Raw genomic sequence first — 22,514 nt, 5'->3', positions numbered from 1 at the left:
GAAACGCAAGTGGATCCGCATGTATTCTGCAGGAAAAACGCATGCACAATCTGCATGCGTTTTTTCTGCCAGGGAGATGCAGAAATGCTGCAGAAATTTTCTGCTTCATTTCTGCATCGTGGGCACATAGCCTAACGCTGATGATTTAGCCCTCATTAAGCATCAGACATAATTTTTTCTAAATCCGTGTACTGGATCGGATTTTTATCATCAGTGTGGCATCCACTTTTCTCTTAGGGCTCGTTCGCACAACCATATTTTCGCTCCGAATCCTGTCCGTGAAAAAAACGGGCAGCGGTCGGGCCAATGTTATTCAATGGGGTAGTGCAGATAACCATTTATTCACTAGTTAGTGAACTGAATTCGATTAGGTTAACCGAATCTACGTGTGAAAAAAAAATCGCAGCCCGCACTAGTTACTTGTGTAAATCAGATGAGAAAGTAAAACAGGGGAAAGGAAGAGAATGGGAAAAAAGTGTGGATATATACTACTATAATTAAAATAAATTATATTTATTAAATTTACAAATTGTGGACATTTTTGATTTTAAAACCTAATACTTTATTAAATTTATTAAAATATAGTGAATACACATGCATCAAACGATGCATATAAGGCAACTACCCTGTGATTTCCAAACGTGGTGCCCACTAATAAATCTGGCTGAATGAGGTGTGGGATAAGTTAGGAGCGCCTCAGTCCAGTCCCTTAATTATTGGAGTCCTCCATATATAAGAATTGACTTGATGTTTGTACCATATCAAATAGCACAGTTGAATTAAATTAATAATAGAATTTGAGATAAATGAGGTACTTGGATGCCTCAATCCAGTCCCCTAATTATTGCACTATAACTGTATATTAAACAGGGAGTCCTTCATATATGAGAATTAACTCGGTGTTTTTACCATATCAAGTGACACAGTTTAATTCAATTATTGTAGAATTAGAGGTACTTGATAGTATAGTAACAGATTGTAATTTAAATGTTGCGAATATCATGTAACAGTCTGCCTATCTGGCGTGGCTGTTTGACACCTATAAAGTGTATACCCCTAACTGACAGTCGCCAAGCAGTGAATGATGTTAAACAGCAGTGAGGAATAGTTAGGTGAGACTCGACCATTCAAATCATTGGGTGCGCAAATAAAATTGGTCGTCATACGGAGCCACAGTATAATGTCTGATTTTTACAGACACATTGCAATTCTGTAACAGGAAATTGTAAATGAGTAATATATGCTGCTGTAAAAAAATCAAATTGCATATGGACTGTACACAGATGACAAGTGAGAAAAGAATCGTCCCACTTTTCGTGATGAAACTGAGCAGTTTTTCATACGCTCGTGTGAACCTAACCGTTTGCAAACAGTAAAAATTTCAAAGCTTTTGGCCATTAAACAGGAACAAATGCCAGGACTTGGATGGTATCAGTTTGCTCTCTGAGTTTTTCACTCGTTGACTCTAATGGGTTGGTTTGATCAGTGACTCCGTTTGTTTTTGTGGTCAATCCATACAAAATGGCTGTCATGTGAACTGCCCCATAGACTGTAATGGGTCTGTATTCTATCCTTGAAAAACAAAAAACACACATATCTGAATGAGGACAAAGTAAACGCAGACTCTGCAGGAGAGGAGATTGTATGAGAGTTACATAATTCCAAAAATCCGATTGCCCAGTCTTGTGAATGGGACCTCATGCAACTTTATTTTCCAGCAATGCTATATTGGGCTGCGGGCCCGCAATGCGTTTTTTGCTGCGGAATTTCCACAGCTAAAACTCTTAAACGCTTGGTAATATGTGCCCCGTGGTCTCCAATGATAATCGGCATGTGCTCTGCACATGCTACGGTTATTTCCGCTGTGGATTATCATTGCGGAAAAATACGCAGCATGTCCATTAATTGTGTACACGCAGCGTAATTGCCGCCATTGACTTGCATTGAATCACATAATATCCGTATGACTACATGTGCACATGCGGATATTAAGCGATTCAATGTGCGGATGGTACTCGGGTCTGGAGAAGAGGAGACTCTCCTCTAGACCTGGGTACCATAGTACCTGTAAAAAAAAAAAAAGGATTTAAAAAAAACCCCCAAAACATTATACTCATCTCTTGATGGCCCCCGGTCTCGATAGTGATGCGTCCTCGCTCCCCGGCAGCTCGCGATGGTCTAAAAGGACCTGCCATGACGTCATTTAGTCATGTGATGGGTCACGCGACCGCTGACGTCGGCGGTCGCGTGACCTGTCACATGACTAAATAACGTCATGGAAGGTCCTTTTAGACCATCGCGAGCCGCCGGGGCAACCGGGGGCCATCAGAAGGTGAATAAAATGTTTTTTTTCAATTTTTTTTTTTTTACCATTTTTATTCATTTTTTAACTAACGTGGTCACACTATATAAATCCATGCCGGTTGCATGGATTTATATAGTGTGACCAAGTTGTCAAGCACTTTCCAAGTGATGCTAAAATCACTTGGAAAAGAGCTTGATAACCCACATGCAGAAATGCATGCAAAAACGCTTGACAAACGCTTCTACCTGGCGGGAAAAACGCATGTAAAATCCACATGCGTTTTTCCTGCCAGGGAGATGTGGAAAAATTCTGCAGCAATTCTGCATCGTGGGCACTTAGCCTTGATGTATGCTTGCTGAAGAAAGTTACATTAAACGTATATAAAAGGGATATTCCTGGTGGTGAAAGCTATCGACTTTTCACAGGATAAGTGATCACTTTCTCAATTTGCAGACATGGGGTTTTGAGGTGTTGCCCCTCCTCAGTGCAAAGTATTTGATCTGATTTGGCTAGATTTGGCTTTTATCCTAAGTCATATTGCAAGGCTCGTTGAGGGGTCTATATTGACTTTTAGGATCGCTGCTTCCAATAGGTGGCTCTAGAGTTCTAGTCATCTTCCTCTCTGAAGAGACAATTTGCCTATTTAATTTCCCAGCATGAATGGCTTTTAAGTCTCCTCACTCTGACATGCCAGGCTTGACATGTCACTTTCCACAAGGAGGAACATTACCCCTTAGACCGCAGTCCAGAGTCTCTCACTTAGCCAAATCAGATCTCATACTTTGCACTGATGAGGGGCAACACCCCAAAACACTGTGTCTGCAAATTGAGATTCTGGTTTGGGTTTTATCCTAAGTCATATGGCAATCTTCATTAAAGGGTTGATATTAACTTTTAGGAATAGGTGGCGCCAGAGTTCTAGTCCTGTTCCTCTCTGAAGAGACAATTTGCATAGAAAAATGGTTGGAATTCCTAAACGTTTCACAAGATATTTTTTCTTCAACCCCCTTTAATTAAACCTGTAAGTCTACACTTCAATCGTATCTCAGGTGTTTCACTTTAAATCCAAAATAGTGGCATGCAGAGTCCAAATATTTCTGTATCTAACTGTATGTATACTCTAGGTAAGCAGGCTGAAGAAGGCTTGGGGACCCAACTCTTGGACTAATCAACTTGTCCCCAGCTTGAATCTTGAATAGAAGAAAGGGTGCAGTATTCAGCAGCAGCCACTAGACCAGGGATGTCAAACTCAAACACACAGAGGGCCAAAATAAAAAAACTTGGACAAAGTCGTGGGCCAACTAGTATACAGTATAATGTTCCCCACAAAGTCTTCCATACAGAATAATGGGTCCCACATAGTCCTCAATACAGAATAATGGGCACCACGTAGTCCTCCATACAGAATAATGGGCCCCACATGGGGGTGGTGGTTCTGCTGTCGCTGGCCAAATAAAACCACTCTGTGGGACAGAGTTTTACATGTATGCACTAGACAGTGTATGAACAGATGTGTTCTTCCTCGTACATTGATTATATCCAGCAACCATCAGAGCAAATTACAGCTGATCGGTGGATAGACTGGGTGTCTGATCTCCACGAGTCTGATATTGATGACCTATCCTACGGATATGTTATTAATATGTAAGATTCGGACAACCCCTTTAAATTTTAAGGTGAAGCACAGTTGGGGGGTGGGATTGGGGTTTAACTTAGAATGGTAGTATGTGATTTGTTTTGGGTTTAATCATTTGTAGCAGGTAGAATATAGAGTCTGAAGCTTGAATTTTAGTTTTCGAATGATGCGAGACTTAACATCCAGGTGGAGAATCCAAGAACTAGCCTGTTTTCTGGTTCTGGCTGTGTCTAAGGCTACATTCACTCATCCATTGCACATTTTCTCCTTCCCCCATGACGGCACCACGGAGAGAGGGGTTTCGCCCTTCAAGGACAGGAAACCTACAGATAAAAGGGCAGTGCCTCTCTCCCGCATCAGTTGGTTTCCTGTCCTTGACGGGATCCTACAGTCCGGAGGAGGCATACCTGCGGGGTGCCAGAAGATGGACGTCGTGGGATGCCAGGCCCGGCCTTTCCGATCCAGGCAGCGGGAGTCCCCTGCCTCGGCTGGTGCGGTGTCCTGATGCGCCACCGCTGAGGTCAGTGGGCATTTAGGGTGTGCAGAGGGGGGTCCAGACGAAGAGGACAGGGTCTGTCGGGGCCGTCGTTGACTGTGCTGGACCCCCCTGGTTGCAGAGGTGAGAGCGCGGCCCGACGGCGTGCATTTGAGCTTCCGGGTCTGCCCTGGATGACGCGGCGCCGCAATGCATGACTGGGTAGCCAGTCTGCATGGGCGTCTCTCTCTCCCCCCCCCCGCACGCGCGCTTGGCGCCCCTGGATGACGCAACGCCGCAATGCATGACTGGGTAGCCAGTCTGCGCGGGCGTCCTCCTGCAGGTGCGGCGGAGGAGGGGGCGTCAGGTCTCTACAGGTACTATGGGAGGGACTCCCAGTGCCTTAAAAAACAGCGAAGGATGCCAGTAGTTGCTCATCAGAGCTCTGGCACTCTGTGAAAAAAATTATATATATAATAATGAGTGACCAGGAGCTACCTGAGGAGCAAGAGCTACATCCTCAGTCGCCACCACCACCGCCAACCCAACGAAAGAAGAGGCTGGAAGAGATGAGGCACCAGGACCGGAACAGTGGAAGCGGGTGCTCCGGCAGATCATCGCAGCGCAGCAAGGATTCCACCTCGGCATCTTCCAGGAGGACTCCGTCTACAAAGATGGCTCCACCTCCTGAACCGGTACCCGCTCTTCCGTCTGGTTGGTAAGTGAGCTTCGTGAAAGTCCACTTTGTAACTAGGGGCCCTTGCTGTCTCTCTTTTGTCTCCTATAGGGAAAAAATAGTACAGGGAAAACAAAAAATAGGACTTGTGCACTATGCACTGAAGCCTTGCCCACTACTTGGGATAAGAGACTCTGCAGCTCCTGCATTGAGCAGACTATATGCGAGGCAACCCCGAGATTTGCCTCTGAACTTAGAGACCTAATTAAATCGCAGGTCGAAAACACCATTAAATCTTTTCATGGGGGCAAAAGGTTAAGGAAAACTAAAAACATATCCCCCGAGTCCAGGTCTAGCAGTTCTGAGAATGGCGGAGATTCGGACACTTCCACCTCTTCCTCCTCCTCTTCCTCGTCTACAGATAGAGGAGGACGGAGCTGTTTCCCTATCGAGGAAACAGATAGCCTCCTCAAGGCTGTCAGGTCTACCATGGGATTAACAGATCCCCAGCCCAAAAAATCCATACGAGACGTGATGTTCAGTGGTCTAGAACAAAAAAAGAGGAGATCTTTTCCACTCAACGAACATGTTCACTCGCTGATTAAGAAAGAGTGGAAAAGACCGGAGAGGAAGGGCTTCCTTTCCTCTAAACGAAAGTACCCGTTTGAGGACCCGGCATGTTCCTTTTAGGAGAAAGCACCAAAACTGGATGTCGCCATAGCCAAAGCCTCAAAGAAATACTCCCTTCCATTTGAGGACATGGGCGTCTTAAAAGACCCCATGGATAAAAAGGCAGACACCTTCCTAAAGGGTTCCTGGGAAGCCGCTGGGGGGGTTAAAACCTGCGGTAGCTGCCACGTGTACGGCCAGGTCACTAATGGTCTGGCTGGATCAGCTTGAATCACAACTGAGGCAAAAAACATCGAGAGACACAATCCTTGAATCTATCCTGATAATGAAAGGGGCAGCGGCCTTCCTGGCTGACGCCTCGGCGGACTCCGTCAGGTTAGGTGCTAGAGCGGCAGGGCTTGCTAACGCGGCTAGACGAGCCCTCTGGCTCAAATGTTGGCCCGGGGATCTGCAGACTAAATCTAGGTTGTGCTCCATCCCCTGTGAGGGCGAGTTTCTATTTGGGCCCGCCCTTGATGACATCTTGGATAAGGCAGGGGACAATAAGAAGCGGTTTCCTATCCTGTCTAACACTGCTTACAGGAAACCTTTTCGGAGTAGAAGGTTTATACATTGAAAGCCCCCTAAAGAACAGGATAGGTGGGAAGACAGGAGAAGGAAGACCAGGGGATTCCAATTTAACAACCCCTCCAGTGATTACAGAAAGGCCCCCCAATGAAGATTTGCCCCGGGTGGGGGGAAGGCTATCAAGTTTTCTCCCGGCCTGGGAGCTAATATCCAACAGCTCATGGATTCTGAGCCTAATACAATTGGGCCTGAACTCCAGTTCCTCAAATTCCCTCAGCAAAACTTTGTTATAACCCCCGAAAGGTCTTCAAACGAGGAGCAACTGGCCTTGGAGCAGGAAATCTAGGGACTGGTAGGGAAGGCAGTCTTTGAGGAGGTCCCGGGTGTGTGTGTGTGTGTGGGGGGGGGGGGGCTAGAAAGGCATGGGCTTCTATTCTCCATTATTCCTGAGAAAAAAAACAGATGGGACATACAAGGACGACTGTGAATCTAAAAAAGCTGAACAAACTGTTGAAAGTGGAAGCCTTCAAAATGGAAACAATAAAATCTTCAGTAAAAATGCTGTTTCCCGGTTGTTTCATGGCCGTCCTGGACTTAAAAGACTCTTATTATCACGTCCCGATACACAAAGACTACCGGAAGTTCCTCAGGGTAGCAGTTCCTATGGGTGGAGTGGTCAAACACTACCAATATACAGCCCTCCCATTCGGCATCGCCATAGCCCCAAGGGTGTTCACCAAAGTTGTTGCAGAGGTGATGGCTCATCTAAGGGAACAGAACACCCTGGTCGTCCCATACCTAGACGACTTCCTGATAATAGGCAGCTCCTTCCTAGACTGCAAATCCCATCTGAAAAAGGTCATGGATTCCTTGACTCGCTTAGGATGGCTTTTGAATCTGGAAAAGTCCAAAACAGAACCATGCCAAATACAGGAGTACCTAGGCATCGTGCTGGATTCAAAAGGTCAGGAGTTTCGTCTCCCCGAAGGGAAAAATTCAAAAAATCTTAGGCCAGATATCACGGGCAAAGTCCCACCCGTCTATGTCCCTTCGGAAAGCCATGTCCCTTCTAGGTTCCCTGACAGCATGCTTTCCGGCCGTCCAATGGGCTCAAATACATACCAGGACCCTTCAGTGGGAAATCCTAGAGGCAGAAAAAGCCCTAAAAGGGCGTTTAGAAGGGCTGTTAACGTTATCTGCAAAAACCACACTTTCCCTAGAGTGGTGGGGGAACATAGACAGTCTAGCCCGGGGGATTCCTTGGATAATCCCAACACCGCAAATCCTGACCACAGATGCAAGTCCCAGGGGGTGGGGGGGCGCACCTCAACAACCTGGTAGCTCAGGGGGTCTGGACAGAACGCCTAAAACTAATGTCCTCAAACATGAAGGAGCTCCTAGCAGTAGAGCGGGCACTCCGGGAGTTCATGCATACACTACAAGGACATCACGTGAGGGTCTTTTCAGACAACCGAGTAGTAGTGGCGTACCTGAACCACCGAGGGGGGGGGGATACACGGTCCCATTTCCTAATGCAGACGACAGAGGTCATCTTTCGCTTAGCCGCGGAGAACTTACAATCCCTATCCGCTCTACACATAAAAGGGATAGAAAATCGCACCGCAGACTTTCTGAGTCGGACACAGCTGAAGCAGGGCGAGTGGGAATTAAGTCAGGCAGTTTTTCGGCAGATTGTACAAAGGTGGGGCCGGCCCTCCATAGATCTGTTCGCCAACAATCAGAACAAAAAAACACCCTCTTTTTGCTCCCTAGATCCCAAAGGGAACCCCGTAGTCATGGATGCCTTCATGATCCCATGGAATTACCCTCTAGCTTACGCTTTTCCTCCGAGCTCTCTGATTCCAGCTGTTCTGAGGAAAATCAGAGAAGACGAAGCAAGGGTAATCTTGATAGCCCCCTTTTGGCCAAAGAGGGCATGGTTTTCATGGCTGAGGAGGTTATCAATCTCCGACCCATGGGTTCTTCCGGAGCTCCGGGACCTTCTTTCTCAGGGTCCGGTCCTCCATCCTCGGGCGTCAAGCTTACACTTGACAGCCTGGAATTTGAGTGGGCTCTTCTGAAAGACAAAGGTTTCTCCCCAAATCTTATCACCACACTACTTCAAAGTAGAAAACCAGTCACCACCAAACTGAATGGGAAAACCTGGAAGAAATTCCGTTCAGTCTCAGGTTCCAGGTTGGGCGGGGAGGTTCCATTGACAGCCATCCTGGAATTTTTACAGAGGGGTTTGGAGCAGGGCCTGGCTACAAGTACCTTTAAAAATTCAAGTTGCGGCCCTGGGAGCGCGCTATAATTTTGACCTAGCTAGGGATAGATGGGTATCTAGGTTTATTAAGGCATCAGCTAGATCCCGACCCATCCCATCCCGAAATACTACACCCTGGGATTTAAACTTGGTCCTTTCAGCTTTAACGGAGGCCCCTTTTGAACCCCTGTCGGAAGCATCCCTAAAAATTCTGTCCCTAAAAACAGCACTCTTGGTAGCTCTCACATCCGCACGTAGGGTTAGTGATATTCAGGCTCTATCGGCAGGCTCCCCCTTCACACAAATCTTGGAGGATAGGGTTATTCTGAAAACCGACCCTGTCTATCTACAAAAAGTGGCGTCAAGATTTCACAGGTCCCAGGAAATTACCCTTCCTTCTTTCTGCCCTAACCCTAGGAACACGAAAGAGAAGGTCTTGCATACACTAGACGTCAGAAGGTGCCTAATCCAATATCTAGAGGTGACACAAGAGTGTAGGCAGGATAGTTCTCTCTTTGTTTGCTTTCAGGGCCCTCTTAAGGGGAAGAACGCTTCTAAGGGCACGCTGGCCAGATGGATAAGGGAGGCCATCACATTATCTTACTCCTCACGTGGAGAAGCTGGCCCGGAGAAACTGAAGGCCCACTCAACAAGAGCGGTGGCAGCCTCCTGGGCGGAGAAGGCCGGTGCTACGATAGAGCAGATATGTAGAGCGGCAACCTGGTCTTCCCCCTCTACCTTCTTTAATCACTACCGGCTAGACTTAACCTCTTCTTCGGACCTTACTTTCGGGAGAAGGGTTCTGGAAGCTGTGGTCCCCCCCCCCCCCCCCCCAATGAGTCAATTCTCTGTAATTCTCTCCGTGGTGCCATCATGGGGGAAGGAGAAAGACGTAGTTACTTACCGGTAACGGGATTTCTCAGAGCCCATGACGGCACCCGTACATTCCCTCCCTTCACGTGTGGGTGCGCACACTTATTAGTTACTTGTTGTAGCCACGTGGTGTGTCTGACGAGGTCTTAAATTGTAAAATTTTGTGTTACTATCCTGGTGGTCCTCTCATGCTCTGTAAACAACTGATGCGGGAGAGAGGCACCGCCCTTTTATCTGTAGGTTTCCTGTCCTTGAAGGGCGGATCCCCTCTCTCCGTGGTGCCGTCATGGCCTCTGAGAAATCCCGTTACCAGTTGTAACATACCTGGCGGCGTCCTTGCATAGTGGTCCATCTCCCACTGTGCAAGAGCGCGCACTTGATTTCCAGTCCAGACTATCTCTCTGGCTTTCCTCCATGCTGTCTGCTTGCCTCTGTTTCTTCTGGTTAAGGGCGGCCGATCACTTCCTGCTTCTTGTAGCTGCTTCGGGCACACCCCTTATGCGTCCTCAGCCTATTGCTGTCTGTCACCTGGTATTTAACCCAGCTCTTTCCTGGAATCCTTGCCTGAGCATCTTGTTCTATCAGTTGGCGTCTTGTCACTGATGTGCCAGGTCCTGATTATGTTTCCTGCCTTGCGGTATCAGTTCCCGTGTCTGAACTGTGTCCTGTCTGTGCACTCTTGCCAGCTGTCTTTCTGCCTTTCCTGGAGGCTGTATTTCCAGGCCCGTGTGAACACGCTCTTAGCCTGTTCGTCCCGCCCTCTGGGGGCCGCATACCCAGACTCGCTCCGATATCTCGCTACAGTAACAGTTCCTGTCTGAACTGTCTCCTAACCTGCTTCCTGTTTTTCTCTTTGCCCATACCTTCCCTTCCTCCTGCATTGTCTGAACCAGCACTTGGCTTTACCTTGGCTCGTTCCTATATTTGTTGCAGTAACAATTCCTGTCTGAACTGTCTCCTAACCTGTCTCCTGTTTTTCTCTATGTCCGTACCTTCCCTTTTTCTGTAGAGTCTGAACGTGCACCTAACTCCTACTCGTTGTCGCTGTACTTCCGTTTGTGAGTTTAGAGTCCACTCGCTACTTCATTGCAAGTATCTTGTGTGTATCTGGTTCTGCCTTCCCCCTTCCTGTCTGTTCCGTGTGAACAGAGCCCTGTCCCCCCTGCTCTGCCTTGCTCACCGCTCCGGCGGTTCTAGCCTGCTCTGCCTTGCTCACCGCTCCGGCGGTTATAGCCTGCTCTGCCTTGCTCACCGCTCCGGCGGTTCTAGCCTGCTCTGCCTTGCTCACTGCTCTGGCGGTTCTAGCCTGCTCTGCCTTGCTCACTGCTCCGGCAGTCTCGCTCTGCTCTGACCCTTTTCTCACTGCTCCGGCAGTCTCGCTCTGCTCTGACCCTTTGCTCACTGCTCCGGCAGTCTCGCTCTGCTCTGACCCTTTGCTCACTGCTCCGGCAGTCTCGCCCTGCTCTGACCCTTTGCTCACTGCTCCGGCAGTCTCGCCCTGCTCTGACCCTTTGCTCACTGCTCCGGCAGTCTCGCCCTGCTCTGACCCTTTGCTCACTGCTCCGGCAGTCTCGCCCTGCTCTGACCCTTTGCTCACTGCTCCGGCAGTCTCGCTCTGCTCTGACCCTTTGCTCACTGCTCCGGCAGTCTCGCTCTGCTCTGACCCTTTGCTCACTGCTCCGGCAGTCTCGCTCTGCTCTGACCCTTTGCTCACTGCTCCGGCAGTCTCGCTCTGCTCTGACCCTTTGCTCACTGCTCCGGCAGTCTCGCTCTGCTCTGACCCTTTGCTCACCACTCCAGGCGGCCTTGTCCTGCTCTACTCTTGCTCGCCGCTCCGGGTGGTCTCACTCTGCTGTGTTTGTCCACAGCATCTGCGGTTCTGTTCCTGAGTCCCAGTCTGAACTGGGTCCTATCCACTCTGTGCTCCAACCTGTCGTACCAGCCAGTACCTCCCTGCCTGCATACCAGTCGTGCTCGCCAGCATCCACCCGTCTGCATTCCAGCCGTGTCTGCCTATACCCACCAGTCTGTGTACCAGCCTAACCTGCCTGTTCCAGTTTTCCCCGGTGTGGGTCGACAGCCGTGTCCGGGGTCTGACCTGGAGTAGCACCTGGTCCCTCTGCCCGGTTCCTCCCTGGTGCACTGGCGTCGTATGCCGTCGTGCGACCTTGGTCGGATCGGGCAGATACTTAGTTACGCCCCTCCAGGCACTCTCCGGTTCATGGCACAGTGGAATCACTAAACACGCACACGCCAGTCAGTCCGGGCGTGTGCATTACAGCGGTAAGTAACTACGTCTTTTTAAACTGACAACACACACGTACTCTGGGTTTCATTGATCCACAGACAGATCTTTTTTTAAAAAACGAATCCGTGAGATTGATTTTGTCCTATTCTATTATGGATCGGATTGTCAATGAGGATCTATTAAAAACAGATGAAAGCCAGAAGTTTTTTGTTATGTTTCAGATCCATTACCAAGTGCAAATGAACAAAAAAAGGTCAGATAGGTGACCTACAGTTCTCAAAACTCTGGGTATTCGAGAGTGTTAGATCACGCTAGAATAAATGCATATCTCCTGTAGTGCGCTGAGCTTCTGTGGTGCCAGTGTCCCACCTAGAACATTATTCACAGCAGGAGTCTCACTGCATAATAGGAGGGAGAAACAGTGTGGGCAGAGATTTATCCATTTTGAGCCTAAATACAACCCCTGGCAAAAATTAGGGAATCACCGGGCTCGGAGGATGTTCATTCAGTTGTTTAATGTTGTTGAAAAAAAGCAGATCACAGACATGGCACAAAACTAAAGTCATTTCAAATGGCAACTTTAGGGCTTTAAGAAACACTAAAATCAAGAAAAAAATTGTGGTACTCAGTAAGGGTAATTTTTTTCAGACCAAGCAGAGGGAAAAAATTATGGAATCACTCAATTCTGAGGAAAAAATTATGGAATCATGAAAAACAAACACACAAAAGAACACTCCAATACATCACTAGTATTTTGTTGCACCACCTCTGGCTTTAATAACAGCTTGCAGTCTCTGAGACATGGACTTAATGAGTGACAAACAGTACTCTTCATCAATCTGGCTCCAACTTTCTCTGATTGCTGTTGCCAGATCAGCTTTGCAGGTTGGAGCCTTGTCATGGACCATTTTCTTCAACTTCCACCAAAGATTTTCAATTGGATTGAGATCCGGACTATTTGCAGGCCATGACATTGACCTTATGTGTCTTCTTTCAAGGAATGTTTTCACAGTTTTTGCTCTATGGCAGGATGCATTATCATCTTGAAAAATGATATCATCATCCCCAAACATCCTTTCAATTGATGGAATAAGAAAACTGTCAAAAATATCAATGTAAACTTGGACATTTATTGAAGATGTAATGACAGCCATCTCCCCAGTGTCTCTACCTGACATGCAGCCCCATATCATCAATGACTGTGGAAATTTGCATGTTCTCTTCATGCAGTCATCTTTATAAATCTCATTGGAACGGCACCAAACAAAAGTTGCAGCATCATCACCTTGCCCAATGCAGATTCGCGATTCATCACTGAATATGACTTTCATCCAGTCATCCTCAGTCCAAGATTGCTTTTCCTTAGCCCATTGTAACCTTGTTTTTTTCTGTTTAGGTGTTAATGATGGCTTTTGTTTAGCTTTTCTGTATGTAAATCCCATTTCCTTTAGGCGGTTTCTTACAGTTCGGTCACAGACATTGACTCCAGTTTCCTCCCATTCGTTCCTCATTTGTTTTGTTGTGCATTTCCTGTTTTGGAGACATATTGCTTTAAGTTTACGGTCTTGACGCTTTGATGTCTTCCTTGGTCTACCAGTATGTTTGCCTTTAACATCCTTCCCATGTTTTCTGTATTTGGTCCAGATTTTAGACACAGCTGACTGTAAACAACCAACATCTTTTGCAACATTGCGTGATGATTTACCTTCTTTTAAGAGTTTGATAATCCTCTCCTTTGTTTCAATTGACATCTATTGTGTTGGAGCCATGATTCATGTCAGTCCACTTGGTGCAACAGCTCTCCAAGGTGTGATCATTCCTTTTTAGATGCAGACTAACAAGCAGATCTAATTTGATGCAGGTGTTAGTTTTGGAAATGAAAATTAACAGGGTGATTCCATAATTTTTTCCTCAGAATTGAGTGATTCCATAAATTTTTCCCTCTGCTTGGTCTGAAAAAAATTACCCTTACTGAGTAACACATTTTTTTTCTTGATTTCTTTTAGTGTTTCTTAAAGCCATAAAGTTGTCATTTGAAATGACTTTAGTTTTGTGCCATGTCTGTGATCTGCTTTTTTTCAACAACATTAAACAACTGAATGAACATCCTCCGAGCCCGGTGATTTCCTAATTTTTGCCAGGGGTTGTAGTAGTCTCAGGATGGTGCTTTGTAGGTGGAGTTGGTGTGAGTGAGCGAGCTGTAGGATGAATACAGCTCTGGTAAAGAAGGCAGAGCTCATGGCCTTTTGAGAAATGTAGTCTAGAGATACAGAGGAAGAAATCAGAGTGTGAACAATAACAAACCACAAGGATGGCTGAACGGTGAGCTAAAAAGAGAATTCGCCCTGATTTGGGGGACTCCTTACAGGGACAGCCAGATTGTTTATTTTTTCCTGTCTGGAAAGACACCTTTAATAAGTTTCAGACTTCTAGCTGAGTAAAGGCAACCTGCCGGTCGGTTTATGGTGCCCAAATCAGAGCTTGGCTGCATGATTGCTGGCAGATACATTTTGGAGTTTCAGAGAAAATATAAGTAGCCAGCAGTGGACCATATGGAGAGAGGAGGCTAGTCCGGATTCTCCAGTGCTGCTCCAGATGATTGATAGGTCTCCATGATCTAGTGAGGGGAAACGTGTGAGATTGGGATCTATGATCAGCTTTTTCGCGTATCTCTGCAGGCTTAGATGAGTGTACAGGGATGGTTGAGGGATTGTGCAAATCCATTCCGATAGTTTAATTTTTGTTTGCACAAAGCACAACTGCAATTTAAACTATTTTTATTCATCATTTATCTAGTTTAGACACATGTATGTGGATACATTTTTGACTGCAAAACAACTGTGCACTTTAACAATGTGATGCATTTTTTGCATGACTGGACATATCAGTTGTTGCAAAAATTGTGCACTTTAACATTGTGAGTCAATTACTGCATTATTATATATTTATTCCTTACCTTTAATTCTGTTGTTGCCCAATTAGATTGCTAGTGTATAGGGTCAATAAGGGACTATAGCAAGGTTAAACGAGGAGGAGTGGGGGCGCCACTGCATTCACCACTATTTGGGCTCTAGCCCCAGTGGCAAAGAAAACAGAGAGTCAGAAATATTAACCCTATCCCTCCCTACTCTACACTATACAATCTATATACTCGACATGTGTATTTTTATATCCTCCACTAACTTTATGTATTGTTCTTAACTATAGGAATAAAAGTAAAATTTTATTGGGCTCTTTTCTTTGTCTTCTTTTTTTTGATTGATGGGGCCCTGCCGGATTAATTGTTGTTTGGGCAGCATTAATCAGTTAACAGGTTCCCTTTAAGCATAAAATGTAAATGAGTGAGGCACTTGGTTGAACATTCTGGTTGCAAAGTTTGAGTCAATGATCAAGCACGTTACTTAATTGTAATGAATTCAAAACCCTTGGGAGTTAGGGATTGATTATTGTTTCTAGGATGTTCTAGAGTAAAAAGTACTTTAAAGGGAAGGTGCCATCATTTTTTTTTTTCTTTTTGTGAAAATAACATTATAATATTAATTTAAGCTTTGTAATGCAGTGTTTGCATAGATTGCAAACACTGCAACATGCAAAATATCTATAAAAAAAAAAAAGATTACCTATACTTGCAGCTAGGGGGAGCATCTTCCTGTATAGACCTCAAGTTGCTACAGTAATGCTTACTTGCATTACATTAGCTGCAAAATTGGGGCAGTGTCCTTGTGACATCAATGTTTCCCTCCCCTTTTAGGTGTTATACTACACCCAAAAGTGGGGGAAGCAGAATAAAGACTAGAGACAATGCACCGCCATTTTCTTGGTGACTGCACTGTGATCTAATCTAAACCCGCTGCTAAACAGGAAGTGGATCTCAGTATATTTACAGAAGAGCAAGCAGAAGGAAGACAACGGACTGTGGAGCAATGTGGACCTGAGGAGCAGAGCTGCATGCAGTGGAGAAGAGAGCAGCTGCGAGGCCAGGACCGAGGAGACTAAGGCTGTGTGCCCACGATGCATTTTTTAAGCGTTTCCGCAGCGGCAAAAACGCTGCGGAAACGCATTAAAAACGCATGGTAGAAGGCCTGCCATGTTCCCCAATGATAATCCGCATGTGCTGTGCACATGCTGCGGACATTTCCGCTGCGGATTATCATTGCGGAAAAAAATGCAGCACTACCAATTATTTTGCAGAAGCGCTGCATTTTCGCCGCCATAGACTTGCATTGAGCCGCTTCAAATCCGCAAGTATGTAAAACTACTTGCGGAATTGAAGCGCATTTGCTGCCATTTTGGAACACAAGACCGCAGCAAATAGGAAGTGACCTCATGCCGGGGCGTTCCTGCCATCCCAGACCATCCCATAAATCCAGGAAGACGAGAATCCCATACCATTCCCGTCTTCCTGGATCATGGCTGAGCATCTGGGGTGGTACAAAAGGATGGACCTGAATGTCCCGGTCATGATTAGTGTGATGTGTGTCTGCCGGTGTCTGCATGTGTCTGCGGTGTCTGCGGGTGCTCTGTGCGGTGTCTCCGTGCAGGCAGACATAGGCCGATGTGACACTACTACTCCCATCGGCCTATGTCTGTCCCCCGTCCACTAGTGCCAGCAGGATCAGCTCGATGGGAGCAGTAGTTCCCATAAGCCTGATCCTGCTGTTAAAATTGCCCTAATGTGTCCTCTAAACTGCCCATATGTTAGTTTTTGGACCCCATAGGTTTATAGTTTGCCCCTATATCTTTTTTTTATTTTTTTTTATGCCCCCATATTTTTTTGATTTTACTTATTTATTTATTTATTTTTTAATTTACAGTCCCCATTTTATTTTATTTTTTTGGTTGACAAATTTTAAAAATACCTCTTGAAGCTCATCAAGAGAATGCCAAGAGTGTGCAAAGCAGTCATCAAAGCAAAAGGTGGCTACTTTGAAGAACCTAGAATATAAGACATATTTTCAGTTGTTTCACACTTTTTTGTTAAGTATATAATTCCACATGAGTTAATTCATAGTTTTGATGCCTTCAGTGTGAATGGACAATTTTCATAGTCATGAAAATACAGAAAAATGTTTAAATGAGAAGGTGTATCCAAACTTTTGGTCTGTACTGTATATATATATATATATATATATATGTGTATATATATATATATATATATATGTATATATGTGTATATATACAGTTATATGAAAAAGTTTGGGCACCCCTATTAATCTTAAGCTTAATGTTTTATAAAAAATTGGTGTTTTTGCAACAGCTATTTCAGTTTGATATATGTAATAACTGTTGGACACAGTAATGTTTCTGCCTTGAAATGAGGTTTATTGTACTAACAGAAAATGTGCAATCTGCATTCAAACAAAATTTGACAGGTGCATAAGTATGGGCACCTCACCAGAAAAGTGACATTAATATTTAGTAGATCCTCCTTTTGCAAAAATAACAGCCTCTAGTCGCTTCCTGTAGCTTTTAATGAGTTCCTGGATCCTGGATGAAGGTATTTTTGACGATTCCTCTTTACAAAACAATTCCAGTTCAGTTAAGTTTGATGGTCGCCGAGCATGGACAGCCCTCTTCAAATGATCCCACAGATGTTCAATGATATTCAGGTCTGGGGACTGGGATGGTCATTCCAGAACATTGTAATTGTTCCTCTGCATGAATGCCTGAGTAGATTTGGAGCGGTGTTTTGGATCATTGTCTTGCTGAAAGATCCATCCCCTGCGTAACTTCAACTTTATCACTGATTCTTGAATATTATTGTCAAGAATCTGCTGATACTGAGTGGAATCCATGCGTCCCTCAACTTTAACAAGATTCCCGGTGCCGGCTTTGGCCACACAGCCCCAAAGCCTGATGGAACCTCCACCAAATTTTACTGTGGGTAGCAAGTGTTTTTCTTGGAATGCTGTGTTTTTTTGCCGCCATGCATAACGCCTTTTTGTATGACCAAACAACTCAATCTTGGTTTCATCAGTCCACAGGACCTTCTTCCAAAAAGAAATTGGCTTCTCCAAATGTGCTTTTGCATACCTCAGCCGACTCTGTTTGTGGCGTGCTTGCAGAAACAGCTTCTTTCGCATCACTCTCCCATACAGCTTCTCCTTGTGCAAAGTGCGTTGTATAGTTGACCGATGCACAGTGACACCATCTGCAGCAAGTTGATGCTGCAGCTCTCTGGAGGTGGTCTGAGGATTGTCCTTGACTGCTCTCACCATTCTTCTTCTCTGCCTTTCTGATGTTTTTCTTGGCCTGACACTTCTGGCCTTAACAAGAACTGTCCCTGTGTTCTTCCATTTCCTTACTATGTTCCTCACAGTGGAAACTGACAGGTTAAATCCCTGAGACAGCTTTTTGTATCCTTCCCCTGAACAACTATGTTGAATAATCTTTGTTTTCAGATCATTTGACAGTTGTTTTGAGGAGCCCATGATGCCACTCTTCAGAGGAGATTCAAACAGGAGAACAACTTGCAAGTGGCCACTTTAAGTAGCTTTTCTCATGATTGCATACACCTGGCTATGAAGTTCAAAGCTCAATGAGGTTACAAAACCAAAAAAAGTGCTTTAGTAAGTCAGTAAAAAGTAGGTAGGAGTATTTAAAACAAGAAAATGATAAGAGTGCCCATACTTATGCACCTGTCAAATTTTGTTTGAATGCAGATTGCACATTTTCTGTTAGTACAATAAACCTCATTTCAAGGCAGAAACATTACTGTGTCCAACAGTTATTACATATATCAAACGGAAATAGCTGTTGCAAAAACACCAATTTCTATAAAACAATAAGCTTAAGATTAATAGGGGCGCCCAAACTTTTTCATATAACTGTATATATGTATATATGTGTATTTATGTATATGTATATATATATATATATATATATATATATATATATATATATATATATATACAGTACAGACAAAAAGGTTGGACACACCTTCTCATTTAAAGATTTTTCTGTATTTTCATGACTATGAAAGTTGTACATTCACACTGAAGGCATCAAAACTATGAATTAACACATGTGGAATTATATACTTAACAAAAAAGTGTTTGGAGAACCTAGAATATAAGACATATTTTCAGTTGTTTCACACTTTTTTGTTAAGTATATAATTCCACATGTGTTAATTCATAGTTTTGATGCCTTCAGTGTGAATGTACAACTTTCATAGTCATGAAAATACAGAAAAATCTTTAAATGAGAAGGTGTGTCCAACCTTTTTGTCTGTACTGTATATATATATATATATATATATATATATATATATATATATATATGTGTGTGTGTGTGTGTATCTATCTATCCTTTTACATTGTAGGTGGAAAAGTACCCAGAGATATGGGACCGGGCAAGTGAAGTATACAAGGACAAGCAAAAGCGAAGAGACGTGGCATCCTGAATAATACTTCCAAAATGGTGAAAAGGGGTTTGACTAGGAAATGACATCAAATTGGCCATTTTTTTTTTTTTTCAACTAACTTTATTTGGCTTCAAAATTGCTTCAAGAAAGCTTACAAAACGCATCAAAAACGCACCAAAACCGCACATAGAATCCACATTCGTTTTTCTGGCAAGGAGATGCAGAAATGGTCAGGAAAATTTCTGCTTCATTTCTGCATCGTGGGCACATAGCCTAAACAGTGCAGCGGTGAGGGTCCATAGCTTTATTGCACAGGCAGTGGAGGATGGGAGAATATGAGAGCAGAGCTGGGGGAGCTTGTGTGTGTGTGTAAAAAGCTTCCAATTACATGTCCTCAGTGTGGAAGCTCTGGGCCACAATGAAATGGCACCTAGACACACCTACAGCTGTGAATTGAGCAGCCCACAGAGGCGTGCCCAGTTCACAGCTAATGTGGCTACAATGTTACAGATAGGCTTCAGCAGTGATGCAGACCCTATGTCCAGGGCTGCCCTATTTGAAGGAGTGTGAGTGTAGTGTAGTAACTCTTACACTCCTGAAAAGCAAGATGGCAGCCCCCAGTAGCTGCAAAACAAATTAATAAAAAATAAACTATAAATATTGGCCACTTGAAAATATGTTATAACATTAAGGAATTTAACATTTAATTTATTTTACATAATGTAAAAATGCGGCACCTTCCCTTTAAAATTGTTTAACCCCTTCTCGACATATCATGTACTTGTATGTCATGTAGCTGGTCCCTTTCATTGCTTTCCTTAGCCTGTTTGGCCTTCTTTTCTTTTTCCCGAGCCCGCATCTTTCATGGCAGATGATGGCTGTGTTACTCAGCCATCATCTGTTAGTAAATGTCATGAATGAAGCATAGTGGAGGCTGCTACTGTTAAATGTCACTGTTGATTTGTTCTAACCACCCATTGATCCACCTATAACACAATGGTGGGGCGCTGATGGATTGCCTATTATTACCATTACTTCTGATAGCTAATTTATGGCTGGAGTTTAAAGGAGACCATGATTTTTTCAATATACAATCGAAGGTTCAAGTTCCCAGAGGGGACTATAAAATGCAATAAAAAATTTAAAAAAGCCTAAACATTTTTAAAAATAAAAGATATAAAAATTGTAATCACCCTCTTTTTTTCCCCCCATTAAAAATAAAAAAATACACCTGTTGTATCTCTATGTACCTAAAAGTTCAACCTATTAAAATATAAAATTAATTGACCCAATCGGTAAACGCTGTAATGAGAAACAGGATCAAAATGGCAGAATTTTTATTTTTCAACCTCTGCAACACCAAATAAAAAGCGATCAAAATATCAGATCTAACCCAAAATGGTATTGATAAAAATGTCAGCTTAGTGTGCAAAATAAAATTTGCCATACGGCTCCATTGACCGAATAATGAAACCAGTGTACGGCTTAGAAAAGGGCGACACAAGTGAAATTTTCTTTTACGAATGTTTGTTTTGTTTTTTTTCACGACATGTTTGGTTTCGCCGTAAGCGAACTGTCCTGTAGAATCATATTGCAGCCATTTTTACTGTATATCAAGCGTCGTAAAAACAAAACCCACTTTGCATTTTTTTGCACAATTTTGTCGCACTTAGAATTGTTTTGCCATTTTCCAGCATTTTCCAGCAGATCACATGATAAAATGGATGATGTAATTCAAAAGTACAATTTGTCCGCAGAACACAAGCCCTCATACATCTTTATCGACAAAAAGTAAAAAAGTTATGGGTCTGGGGAGAAGAGGAGGAAAAAACAAAAGAGTAAAATCTCCATGTTGGGAAGGAGCTAATAGGAATATATCACATGTTTCTTTTAATTATCATAAGCAAATAATGCGTGTCAGTATCATTTTCCTATCTGGATTGTCAGTTTCTTTATTTTTTGTACATAATTATGGGTCCTGCCCTGATAGAATTCAGAAATTTACGTTACAGAGCAACTACAAAGACATTAGAAGCTATTGTCTGGAGATGGCTTATTGCCTTCTATGGGAGAGTGTTCTAGGCATGCTCAGTGACCAGTGCAGGGAGGTGGAGGAGGTGAGCTGCATCTATTGAAAATGGTGGATTTTCAGTAATTTGCCCCACAGCAGTGTTAACTTTGAAGGAAACCTGTCAGTCTATTCATGCTGTTTAAACCACTGTCAATATGCATCAGAGCCTGGCTGCACGATTGCAGTCAGGTATTTTTTTTTCTGAAATGGTCCGACTTTTGTATAGTTTGATGATCACGCTGGGAATGATTGGGGCAGGCTAAACTAGTCCGGGTTGTCTCTGTCCAGATTTTAACAGCGCTGCACCAGATGATTGACGGGTCTTTCGCTAAGTACACACACGTGAAAGACTTATCAAGAAGCCAGCCGAGGACAGCATCAGACTAGTCTGGTATCTTTCTATGGTCCCCTGCGGGATCATTAAACTATATTTCGGGCAGCCTGGCTCTGATTCATGCTGCTCTGTCTTCTGGACAGCAAGAATTGAGTGACAAGTTCCCTTTAAAGGGGTTGTCTGGCTTTGGGCAACAAGTCTGCAGTCAGTGCGCGCTGTGAGGATTGTCCAGTGCCAGCAAATTGCATACATAGGTCATGTACCGACTAGACGTGTGCGGCCTTGCTTCGGGCACGTCTAGTTGGAATGTGTCCGGAAGTATGCAAATCACATTCTTGCGATCATGTGCCTGCCTGCTTCTGGCTCCGGCACTGGAGAATCCTCACAGTGCACACAATGTGACAATTCACAAGTCTGCAGTCACATGTAGTGACTGCAGACTTGTAGCCTAAGGCTGGACAATCTCTTTAATTGTAAACCTTCCCATAATTAAAATGAGATTAATACAGGCTCATTATGCATTGGAAATATCAGTTTATTATGAGATTTACTGGTGAATGTGAGGGCAGGAAAACTTAATACAGGATTATTATTATTTTTTTTTATAGATATAATAACATGGAATAAAATATTCCAAATAACAATTTTCTATTAAATAATATTTAATCAGTGTTTTGTTACTTTATATTTTTTTGCAGATTTGCTGTGCATCATAAACTATATATAATATTTCTTTACAGGAAAACGCAGCATCAACATGTGGAATGATATTGAGCTTTTAGCAAATGATGACACTGGGAGTTGCCGTTTGAACATTGATTCTCGCCAAGAAAGCGGCTCCGCTTTGTACCAAGTAGACACACTACTAAAAATCTCCTCCACTGAAAAAGTAAGTCTTCATAGAGCACAGCCCTTTTAGTGAAATGTGAAACCTAGTGGCCCCAATGTTTGTGGGATTACTCAGATTTGTTGGTTGGTCAGGAGTCTGGCATAGTTGGGTGGCTGAATGGTCTTCAAGGTTGTCACCTAGTTAGTATAAAATATCATGTATTAAATGAATATATCAT

The 22,514-nt window shown here is 44.0% G+C and overlaps 1 protein-coding gene across 1 annotated transcript in view; it reads left to right on the top strand.

Annotated features, from left to right (window-relative positions):
- Positions 1 to 22,514, top strand: part of LOC141261709 (kinetochore-associated protein 1-like) — a 95,867-nt gene that overhangs the window by 1,389 nt on the left and 71,964 nt on the right. Inside the window, exon 2 of the mRNA XM_073676237.1 lies at positions 22,188 to 22,336. Coding sequence (XP_073532338.1) covers positions 22,205 to 22,336 — 132 coding nt within the window. The 5' untranslated portion in view covers positions 22,188 to 22,204. The remainder of the gene's footprint in view (positions 1 to 22,187; positions 22,337 to 22,514) is intronic.

This window comes from Phyllobates terribilis, unplaced genomic scaffold (genome assembly GCF_046119375.1).
Source record: "Phyllobates terribilis strain yellow unplaced genomic scaffold, ASM4611937v1 Scaffold_1__5_contigs__length_1240528914, whole genome shotgun sequence".
NCBI lineage: Eukaryota > Metazoa > Chordata > Amphibia > Anura > Dendrobatidae > Phyllobates > Phyllobates terribilis.
Note: the sequence above shows the minus strand (reverse complement) of the source record. Positions and strands in the feature narration are given on the sequence as shown.